We start from the raw sequence: 12,500 nt of genomic DNA on the forward strand, positions 1-12,500 counted from the left end.
GAAAAATCTGCTGCAACTAAATCTGTCTGACCCATAAAAGCATAAAAATTGAATGTTAAAGGATGGTAATCATTTAGCTTTTAACCTTGTTTATAAATTGTATAAGTATATCGCTCTATCTATCTATCTATCGATTTATCTATCTATCTATCTATTTATATCTATCTATCTATCTATCTATCTATCTATCTATATCTATCTATCTATCTATCTATCTATTTATATCTATCTATCTATCTATCTATCTATCTATCTATCTATCCATCTATCTATCTATCTATCTATCTATCTATCTATCTATCTATCTATCTATCTATCTATCTATCTATAAATATATATATATATATATCACGTAAAAAGCTCCATCCGTTTGTGGCCGTTGCCAGTGCTGCCCCGACTGGCCTCGTGCCGGTGGCACATAAAAAGAACCATCCGTTTGTGGCTGTTGCCAGCCTCGTCTGGCCCTCGTGCTGGTGGCACATAAAAAGCACCATGTGTTCGTGGCTGTTGCCAACCTCGCCTGGCCCCCGTGCCAGTGGCACATAAAAAGCACCATCCGATCGTGGCCGTTTACCAGACTCGTCTGGCACGTAAAAAGCACCCACTACACTCATGGAGTGGTTGGCGTTAGGAAGGGCATCCAGCCGTAGAAACATTGCCAGATCAAACTGGGCCTGATGCAGCCTTCTGGCTTCCCAGACCCCAGTTGAACCGTCCAACCCATGCTAGCATGGAAAGTGGACGCTAAACGATGATGATGATGATGATGATATATATATTTTGGAGAGAGAGATTTTGATATTTCTTTAAGACCAACAGTTTAAAGTTGTATTCACACATCTAATAAATATTTAAGTCAGCCATATTAATTATTTTATCATCATTTGCCTATTTCACTTGTTTCAGTCATTAGACTGTGGCCATGCTGGAGCACCCCCTTGAAGAATTTTTAGTCGAATGAATTGACCCCAATACGTCTTTCTTATCTTTAAGCTTGGTTTTTCTAATTCTATCAGTCTCATTTACTAAACCACTACATTACAGAGATGTAAACACACCAACACCGGTTGTCAACCAGTGGTGCAGGACAGACACAGGCACAAAGACACACAGACACACGTATACATACATTCATGTGTGTATGTGTGTGTGTATATGTATATAGGATGGCTTCTTTCAATTTCCATCTACCAAATCTACTCACAGGGCTTTCAGTTGGCCTGAGGCTATAGCAAAAAAACACTTGCCTAAAGTGTCACACAGTGGGATTGAACCCAGAACCATGTGGCTGGGAAGGAAGCTTCTTACTACACAGCCAACAATGCTAGAGATGATTTGGCTGCAGTTTAGACATTTCAGAGAAAGTGGCCAGCGAAATAAGCACCAGGCTTAGAATAAGTCCTCAGGGGCAGAGCAGTTTAATCAACTAAAATGTCTTGAAGGCAGTGATCCAGCATGGCCACAGTCCAATGATCAAGACGAGTAAAAAAAGAATCTCAGCTAATTTTCTTCTCTCCCCATTAGTGCAAATTAACTTTTCTTTATGTCCCCAACTCCCACCACCACTACCACTCCTGCTGCTCCTCCTCCTCCTGCTGCTCCCGTTTTACAGACGAAGTTTGATATGAATCAGAATCAAAATAAAATTGATAAAGATTTTTATTTGTCCTGTTGCCATGATTGTAAACACTGAACGAGATTTTTAGGGTCATAAATTTCAATTTGATCGTCTTAGATGAGAGATAAGGGGACAGCTGGAATGAAGAGAACGTAGATTGGACAGGGATCAGAAGATGGTGAAGGAGCAGCGTTAGGGACCACCAGCGGACAGAATGAGATGAGCACAGGGATGGTGGTGGTGGCAGTGGTGGTGGTGTTGGCGGCAGTAGCCGTTGTTGCTGTTGCTTTTGTTGTTGTTGTTGTTATTGTTGTTGTTGATGGTGGTAGTGGTGGTGTTGGTGGTGGTGGTATTAGTGGTTGTCATTGTTGTTGTCATTGGTATTGTTGTTGTTGTTGCTCTCAATGTTATCGTTGTTTGCGGTGGCAGTCACAACAGTTTTAGTACTACTTTAGGTTGTTGTTGTTGTTAGTAGTAGTGGTAGTGGTGGTGGTGTGGGCAGCAGTGGAGATGGCAGCGGAGGCAGCGGCAGAGGCGGTGGAGGCAGTGGCAGAGGTGGCGGAGGCAGCGGCAGAGGCGGTGCTGGAGGCGGTGGAGGCAGTGGCAGAGGTGGTGGAGGCAGCGGCAGAGGTGGCGCTGGAGGCAGTGGAGGCAGTGGCAGAGGTGGCGGAGGCAGCGGCAGAGGTGGCGGAGGCAGCGGCAGAGGTGGCAGAGGTGGCGGAGGCAGCGGCAGTGGTGGCGGAGGCAGCGGCAGAGGTGGCGGAGGCAGCGGCAGTGGTGGCGGAGGCAGCGGCAGAGGTGGCAGCGGAGGCGGCAGCGGAGGCAGCAGCAGAGGCGGCGCTGGAGGCAGTGGAGGCAGTGGCAGAGGAGGCAGTGGAGGCAGCAGCAGTGATGGTGGTGGTGGTGATTTTGGTAGGTGATGGTTGTAGTAGTGGCAATGAGAAGATTTACTCAAACCTACAGAGAAAATGAGTTCCTGAAGAATAACGCAAGTTCCTAATGATTAAATTAACGAGTGACAGAAGCAGGTAAGGGATAAAAAGCAGCCATGGCATGAACAAATTTATCATTTACATAATCATCATAATCAAGAAATCAATGAGAGACCCTCTCTGTAGTTATTCAACCTGTTAAACATGATAGTCCAGTCTACCATAAAACCACATATCACAATTCAAAAAAAAAAAAAATGAAAATTCACATTGGAGAGGTTCTTCTAAATAGCTTTAAAATGTCACAAGTAGAAAGCTTTGAATCATAGTTTTATTCAGATTAGGGCCTCTACAGGTCAGGGTTGACTTTACATCTGAGCCTGTACATGTAACCTTTTGTATGATTTTTGAAGAAGACTGGAAGTTAGTTGTGCAGGCAAGTCTTTCCTCTTTATGCCACCAAATTTATTCGAGCTGCCACTTTGGCACCTGTGTCATCAGAAGTGTTGCTTTCAGGTAGAAAGAACCAGAACACAAATGGAGCGAAGCATCTTAGTTGATGTTCAAATAATTTCACTAATCCAGTCTTAGATAGATACTTTTTTTTTGCATTGAGAGCCTCCAGAAGGATGAAAGGTACTTACTTACTTATACTTGTGGCGACATTCACCCTGGGCGGGTTGAATCGGCTTCTTCTACTCATGGAAGAAGTTTTGTAGGAATATGTGAATTTCACAAGCGGTCCCCAACAATCCCACATGTGGAGACATCCTGTTTGCCGTAGATTGTCTGCAGACGCAGGGACAGAACGACCGAGGAGCCACCGATTGCCGAAGCAGACACTCCGAGGATTTTCACCAGAGCTGCCCCGTCTGCCAGGTTGTGGCCTTAATACCACTTGGTGTCGGACCAATCTGCCTTGGGTGGCCCTACAAGGAACCAAAGTTCCCGACGGCATAGCTCTGACACTACCCATTGCCAGCGTCCCCACCACGGTGAGGAGGGGATGGACTTTGGGTACATCTGACTTTGACATGATTTGGACACAGAATGCAAAGAATCCGAAACTATACCATTAGACAGAATGCCTTTTTCCATATTTGAGCTAAATTTATGACTGGCAGCTGCATATTATTGGGTAGTAGAATAACTTCTTAACATAGCTTAGCCAAAATATCTCATCAACTGCGATTTAACGTTATTTAGAAAAAGAAAAAAAAGGGAATCCTTCATCAGAAATTCCTCACTGGAGATTTAGATTGATGTCCTATGATTACTGATTACAGATCGTGAAAGCTATCTACAATCCCGGTAAAGAGTTTGTTTCCCCACCACATGGTTCCAGGTTCAAGTCTCACTGCATGACACATTGGGCAGGTGTTTTATACTATGGCTTCAAGCAACCTAGACCTTGTGAGTAGATTTGATAGACAGAAACTGAAAGAAGACCATTGTATCTATAGCTATATATATATCTATACGTGTGTGTCTTTGTGTCTGTGTTTGTCCTCCACCACCATTTGACAACCAATGCTGGTTTGTTTACATCCCCAAAACTTATCAGTTTAACTACCAGGCTAACTACCAGGCTTTAAAAAAAATGTGCTGAGGTCGATTTGTTTGATTAAAAACACTTCAAAGCTGTATTCCAGCATGGCCACAATCTAATGATTGAAACAAGTAAAAGATAAAAGATACCAAACAATAATAATAATAATAGAGTTTTAACCTTTTGCTTGTCCAAAGCATTTTCAAAAATTTTGTTCTGGAAATCCAATGCTTGTTTTCAGCCATTTACTCTTTTACTCTTTTACTTGTTTCAGTCATTTGATTGTGGCCATGCTGCAGCATCGCCTTTAGTCGATCAAATCGACCCCAGGACTTATTCTTTGTAAGCCTAGTACTTATTCTATCGGTCTCTTTTGCTGAACCTATTTCTTTACTACCCACAAGGGGCTAAACACAGAGAGGACAAACAAGGACAGACAAACGGATTAAGTCGATTATATTGACCCCAGTGCGTAACTGGTACTTATTTAATCGAACCCCGAAAGGATGAAAGGCAAAGTCGACCTCGGCGGAATTTGAACTCAGGACGTAACGGCAGACGAAATACCACTAAGCACTTCGTCCGGCATGCTAACGTTTCTGCCAGCTCGTCGCCTTTCTCTTTTGCTGAACCGCTATGTTACGGGACGTAAACACACCAGCATCAGTTGTCAAGCGATGTTGGGGTGACAAACACAGACACACAAACATATACACACACATACATACATATATATACATATATACGATGGGCTTCCTTCAGTTTCCGTCTACCAAATCCACTCACAAGGCTTTGGTTGGCCTGAGGCTATAGTAGAAGACTACTCTTTTACTCTTTTACTTGTTTCAGTCATTTGACTGTGGCCATGCTGGAGCACCACCTTTTAGTCGCGCAAATCGACCGCAGGACTTATTCTCTGTAATCCTAGTACTTATTCTATCAGTCTCTTTTGCTGAACTGCTAAGTTACGGGGACGTATACACACCAGCACCAGTTGTCAAGTGATGTTGGGGGGGACAAACACAGACACACAAACATATACACACACATACATACATATATATACATATATACGATGGGCTTCTTTCAGTTTCTGTCTACCAAATCCACTCACAAGGCTTTGGTTGGCCCGAGGCTATAGTAGAAGACACTTGCCCAAGGTGCCACACAGTGGGACTGAACCCGGAACTATGTGGTTGGTAAACAAGCTACTTACCACTTGTGTCCAAATCATGTCAAAGTCAGATGTACCTATTTCTTTACTACCCACAAGGGGCTAAGCACAGAGGGGACGAACAAGGACAGACACATGGATTAAGTCGATTACATCGACCCCAGTGCGTAACTGGTACTTATTTAATCAACCCCGAAAGAATGAAAGGCAAAGTCGACCTCGGCGGAATTTGAACTCAGAACGTAAATGCAGACGAAATACGGCTACTCATTTCGCCCGGTGTGCTAACGTTTCTGCCAGCTCTCTGCCTTTCATCCTTTCATCTTTCTGGAGGGTCTCAATGCAAAAGAAGTATGTGAAATTTTAATTGGAAATGCACTTCCTAAGCTATGGCCTTATCTAATTTATTAAAACATTCAAAAGAACAGTTGGAGTATGCAAATAGTAAATGATCAAAGAAATATTTGAATTGGTAAAGGGAAAAATTCAACAGCTAAAATTATAAAACTAGTGTTTACAGTGGCATCATGTATCATTCTGTGAAGAAATTGAATGTCATTCTTTAGAATAAAATTACTAAGCAATGCTCATTAGTGTCATGCCGGAACAGAATGGGGAAAATCTTGTAAAGAATTAAGTATGGTGTCTCAAAATTAATAGTTACCAAAAATTAAGAATCGTCTTATAATATGTGCTTCTTGGAAGGTAGTGATCTGGCAGAATCATTAGCACGCCAGATGAAATGCTTAGCGGTATTTCGTCTGCCGTTACGTTGTGAGTTCAAATTCCGCCGAGGTCGACTTTGCCTTTCATCCTTTCAGGGTCGATAAATTAAGTACCAGTTATACACTGGCGTCAATGTAATTTGATTTAATCTCTTTGTCTGTCCTTGTTTGTCCCCTCTATGTTTAGCCCCTAGTGAGCAATAAAGAAATAAGAGTCATTAGCATGCCAAGTAAAATGCTTAGTGGCATTTTATCTGTCTCTGTGTTCTGAGTTCAAATTGTGCTGAGGTCATTTTGCTTTTCATTCCCTCAGGGTTGATAAATTAAGTACCAGTTGGTTACAGGGGGCAACGTAATTAACTTACCCTCCTGCCACCTCAAATTGCTGGGTCTGTGTTGTGTCAAAATTTGAGACTAACTTGTGTGCTTCTTGAACCATAAGAGGTTCTGAGGGCCTTAACAAAATATTTAAGGCTAAACGTCTAGAAAGTACTACATATAGGCGCAGGAGTGGCTGTGTGGTAAGTAGCTTGCTTACCAACTACATGGTTCCGGGTTCAGTTCCACTGTGTGGCACCTTGAGCAAGTGTCTTCTGCTATAGCCTCGGGCCGACCAATGCCTTGTGAGTAGATTTGGTAGACGGAAACTGAAAGAAGCCCATCGTATATATGTATATATATATGTGTGTGTGTATATGTTTGTGTGCCTGTGTTTGTCCCCCTAGCATTGCTTGACAACCGATGCTGGTGTGTTTATGTCCCCGTCACTTAGCGGTTCGGCAAAAAGAGACCGACGGAATAAGTACTGGGCTTACAAAGAATAAGTCCTGGGGGCGAGTTGATCGATTAAAGGCGGTGCTCCAGCATGGCCACAGTCAAATGACTGAAACAAGTAAAAGAGTAAAAGAGAGAGTATATTGATTTCAAAGATCTGCAACCCAGTAAAGAATCACTTTTAATTATAGAAGATGCTGCGTCATGTTAGCTAGAGATATTTGTCACGATGTTGGTTATAGCTCCTAATTTGATCAGCCTGGGTGGAATTCCTTTTTGCATCAAGAGGGAATTCCTCAAAGAATTGTTTCCAACAACAGTCCTCAGTTTATAAGCCGTGATTTTAAAGAGCATTTAGAACATTGGGGAATACAACACTGAGTAGTTCAATGCTCTGTCATCCTTGAGTGGATGCTGTTGTAGAGAGAGAGTCGGTAAAAACCTTTGGTAAAGTAATTAAGTAAATCACCAATCCAAGAAGGCAAGCAGTGGAGAAAAGACATTCAGAAGTGTTTATTGCATTACAGGAACAAACAATGACATCACCACTACTAGTGCTGCTGCTGCAACTACTGCTGCAACTACTGCTGCTACTGCTGCTGCTGCTGCTTCTACTACTACTACTACTACTACTACTACTACTACTACTACTACCACCACCACCACCACCACCACCACTACCACCACCACAACCACAACTGCCACAACCACCGCTACCACCACCACCACCCCCACAACCACAACTACTGCCATTGCCACCACCAAAACAACCACAATCACCACCACCACCACCACCACTACCACTACCACCACCACCACCACAACTGCCACAACCAACACCATCCCCATCACAACCACTACCACCACCACCACTGTTACAATCACTAGCACTGCTAATAACAACTAACTCCATCACCAGTATCACCACGACCACTGCCATCACTATTACCACCACCACCACCACCACCACCACTAATTCTTGAGATGGGAGAAGCTTCTGTTATTTAGTAGAGTAAGGCTTCCAGAACTAAAAGACTTCTTGTGACTAACACTTTGTTTAGATAAATACTTTAGTGTGGAACGGCATTATTGGACTGGAATAAGCCCCTTACTTACAAGAAACACACTGCTTGAAAGCATATTGGTGGAAAGATAAATTGTTAGAAAGAGAAGCTGGTTGGAAACATATTAAGTGACATCAAATACATTGAGAGTCATACGCATCACAAAATATCTGTAGAAATACATATCTTTATATATAAAAGTGAGGTGGTGTGCTGTCTGTCTCCTACGATTTAGATTCCTAACTACTCCCACATTTTGCGGTGCAGTTTAACCAAAACCGGGTATCTTATAGTCGTGATTCATTTCGAGCCCTTCTGGGTATTAGTACGTGTCTATGATGAGTCTACAATTTAAAAAAAAATTTACCATCATTTTTTCCCATTTTTAATGCATTTCTTTTGCTATTATATAAGGGAAGTAACTCTCTAAAAATGTATTATTAAATCTCAGAACGTAAAAAGCTACAGTAACACCCCCCTTTGTGGTTAGCTATTTTGAGATGGCTATTATACTTTACATCTCTAAAAATGCTTATATAGTTATTTCCCTTACAAACCCGAGCAACGCCGGGCGATACTGCTAGTTTATGGATAAATATACGAATACATCAGAATTTAATATTGTCTAATTTTTTTTTTTTCCATTTTTCTTTTGAAATCTGGATTGTTCTTTATTTATTAGAAAATGAAATGTCAATTGAAATGCATTGAAAGTTAATACTCTTACTCTTACACTCTTTTGCTCTTTTACTTGTTTCAGTCATTTAACTGCGGCCATGCTAGAGCACTGCCTTTAATCAAGCAACTCGACCCCGGGACTTATTCTTTTTGTAAGCTCAGTACTTATTCTATCGGTCTTTTTTGCCGAACCGCTAAGTAACGGGGACATAAACACACCAGCACCGGTTGTCAAGCAATGCTAGGGGGACAAACACAGACGCACAAACACACACATGCATATATTACATTTGAGGCTTTCTTCCAAGGAATCTAATGCGCTTGGCTTAGATTTTCCTTTGGGGCTGGCCAGATCGGAGCAATCTCAAGATTAATCAGCCGAAATTGCAAAGATGATCCGGTTCTTGACTGAAGATTGAAGGCTTCGAATGTCCCGTCCAAGTTTTTTGTATCGTCTTCTAAATGTTTTGCATTCTTGTCCCAGTTTGTATTTTTTTACATATACATATATATATATACATATATACGACAGGCTTCTTTCAGTTTCCGTCTACCAAATCCACTTACAAGGCTTTGGTCGGCCCGAGACTATAGTAGAAGACACTTGCCCAAGGTGCCACACAGTGGGACTGTACCTGGAACCATGTGGTTGGTAAACAAGCTACTTACCACACAGCCACTCCCACGCCTAATCTTGATTATTTTTTAACAATTTATCATAATTTTAAAATAATGTACATGCTTGAAAAAAAGATCCCTTTGTACAGTGCAGGTAAAAAGTTTGGCAAAATGGGTGAGATCTCATCTCATGTTCTTTACCTACTTATTCTTGGGATGGTCATAGAGACAGAGTCCTCAAGCATTTCTTTCATTAAGTTCTGCTGGACATAACTGTCTCTGTTTGATCCTACTGGATTCTCAAGTGAGACCAATTGAGGACATGGATGTTGACCAGCCAGCTTGTTTGTGATTCACCTTTGGGTTTCCTACAGGTTGATATTTTTCTGTAACAAACGTCCAGTGATTATTTTCTGAGATATTCTGACCAGATTTGGACAGACTTGTGATAAGAAATATGTAAGTTATATTAAAAAATGATGGAGATGTACTTGCATAGCAAGTGATTTGATCTGAGATCGTGTGCTGGAACGAAAACAATTGCAGCGTGGAAGGTGTTTGTAAGCCATTTAAAAAACACACAAAAGCCGTTCAATTCACTTCAATATTTAAGTTTAATTTGTCTAAATATTTTTGTCGCTATAAGACCACGACCTGTTCACTGACAAAAATCCGTGCTGCATCTCATGAAAACGATGAAAAAAATATATTGTATTACTTGTGGCTGTATGGTAAGAAGCTTGCTTCCCAACCATATGGTTCTGGGTTCAGTCCCACTGAATGGTACCTTGGGCAAGTGTCTTCTACTATAGCCCCAAGCTGACCAAAGCGTTGTGAGTGGATTTAGTTAACAGATACTGAAAGAAGCCTGTTGTATATGTGTGTGTGTATGTGTATGTGTGTGTGTGTGCTTGACAACCAGTATTGGTATGTTTATGTCCCTGTAAGTTCATGGTATCACAAAAGAGAACTATGGAATAAGTGTGAAGCTTTAAAATAAGTATTGGGGTCAATTCATTTAACTCAAACCCTTCAAGATGGTGCTCCAGTATGGCCACAGTCAAATGCCTCAAAGAAGTAAAAGATAAAAGGTAAAAGATATAGGTTCTTTAATGAGCCTATAATATTTCAGGAAAGGTGTCCATTTTTGTGACACTAAAACAACCAGACGGTAATGACACATTTCTATGAACTCTTTGATAATTTTCTTCCTTCATTTTACAAAGTATGCCACAACACAACAAGAATGGCATGCTGTTCACAACACATTTCTCTAAAGTCTTTGATTATTTTCTTCTATTTGAAAAGGCGAATCTTGCCCGAACTATTATATAATAATTAAACAAAGTATAAAAGGTAGTAAAATATCTCATCTTTTTTTTCATTTACTGACATCATCATTATAAACATTTTGTGCTACTTTTCACCTGCATCGCTTCTTTTTTTTTTCAAACATTTATATCATTTGCACATATTGCGATGCTTGAAGCAAATTACGATGCTCTTAATATAATATTAAAATGATAAGAAAATATTAGTTATTTTCATTGAAATATATTTTCAATTTTATATATATATATATGCTAATGTCTATTATAACGTCCAACACATACAACTAAAATTTTTCAAATTGTTTAGTGATAATTGTAATAATAATAATAATAATAATAATGATTTCTAAGTCAGTGATATTTCACCACGACCTTGACCCTATGATAAGTGCTACACATGAAACACTTATTTCTTGAATCACTTTGTAACTTCTGCTGATTAAAAATTATATATACATATAGATAATATAATAATAATATGAGGGAATATTATTCCAAACATACAGGGAAAAATTCAATTTAGAAATACTAAATCAAATTTCACAAAATATAATATATATATATATATATAAATTAGAAAAAAAACATCTTTTATCAATTCAAAATGAAAAATTAAATTATACCATCTAGAAAATTACATATAACAGAAAGATTAAATATAAAATAAAAAATATAACGATGATTAAGTAATATGCAAAATCATAAATAAAACGCATATATTTGGTAGAATAATGACACGTGTTTTGTGGCTATATTTATATTGAAGTGATTTTACAATCATGACCGCTGCCAGCCTCTACTGGCACCTGTGCCAGTGGCACATAAAAAGCACCCACTACACTCATGGAGTGGCTGGCATTAGGAAGGGCATCCAGCTGTAGAAACACTGCCAGATCAGACTGGAGCCTGGTGCAGCCTCCTGGCTTCCCAGATCCCGGTCGAACTGTCCAACCCATGCTAGCATGGAAAACGGACGTTAAACAATGATGATGATGATGATGATGATGATGATATATATATATATATATATATACACATATATATATGTATATATATATATGTATATGTATATGTGTGTATATATATATATATATATATATATATATAATAATAATAAACCTTTAATATATAAATAATGTATATGTATATATGTATGTAAGTATATATATATATATATATATATATATATATGTATGCATATATATATATATATATACATACATACAGGCATACATACATACATATGCAAATATGTGCGTGAACACAATCCCAAAGACATACGTTTTAATTCTGTTCCAGCATAACACAATTAAATCCTGCTATTATTATCATGGTGATGGTAAGTGCAGTAAAGCAAGAGTTAATTTCCTGACATGTATAGTATGTTCCTTGGTTTCAATTCCCGGTTAAGAGTGATATTTCATTCTACTCAAGTTACTAATGCCTTTGAGAAAGCATTAAGGCTGCACTACCCATTTTCATCCCTAAAACTGAGAGAGTTTGTGCCATGTTAAGAAGAAATCAATATCAAGAGGAATATGATTCTAAATGAATTGACTTAAAACTTCCACTAAAAGCAGTGCTGAATAGCCTTGAATAAGGGAGGTTACTCTTCTTACCTTCATCTGCTAAGAAAGAAATTAGGTAGGCGGCGAGCTGGAAGAGACGTTAGCATGCCGGGTGATATGCTTAGTGGTATTTCGTCTGCCGCTACGTTCTGAGTTCAAATTCCGCTAAGGTCGACTTTGCCTTTCATCCTTTCGGGGTCGATTAAATAAGTACATATTTCTTTACTACCCACAAGGGGCTAAACACAGAGGGGACAAACAAGGACAGACAAAGGGATTAAGTCGATTATATCGACCCCAGTGCGTAACTGGTACTTAATTTATCGACCCCGAAAGGATGAAAGGTAAAGTCGATATATGTATGTATATATGTATGTATATACACACAGATATTTATAATTATTTGCAACAGAAGTAGTATTAATACCAAAATGCAATATTTATCCCCAGTTAAAAGTGGATGTTCTGT

The 12,500-nt window shown here is 39.6% G+C and overlaps 1 protein-coding gene across 1 annotated transcript in view; it reads left to right on the plus strand.

Moving 5' to 3' along the window:
• The window catches only part of LOC115230508 (acanthoscurrin-2-like), a 30,804-nt gene that overhangs the window by 10,831 nt on the left and 7,473 nt on the right, over window positions 1-12,500 (plus strand). Inside the window, exon 3 of the mRNA XM_029800670.1 lies at window positions 2,097-2,521. Coding sequence (XP_029656530.1) covers window positions 2,097-2,521 — 425 coding nt within the window. The remainder of the gene's footprint in view (window positions 1-2,096; window positions 2,522-12,500) is intronic.

This window comes from Octopus sinensis, unplaced genomic scaffold (genome assembly GCF_006345805.1).
Source record: "Octopus sinensis unplaced genomic scaffold, ASM634580v1 Contig15699, whole genome shotgun sequence".
In the NCBI taxonomy this organism is placed as follows: domain Eukaryota; kingdom Metazoa; phylum Mollusca; class Cephalopoda; order Octopoda; family Octopodidae; genus Octopus; species Octopus sinensis.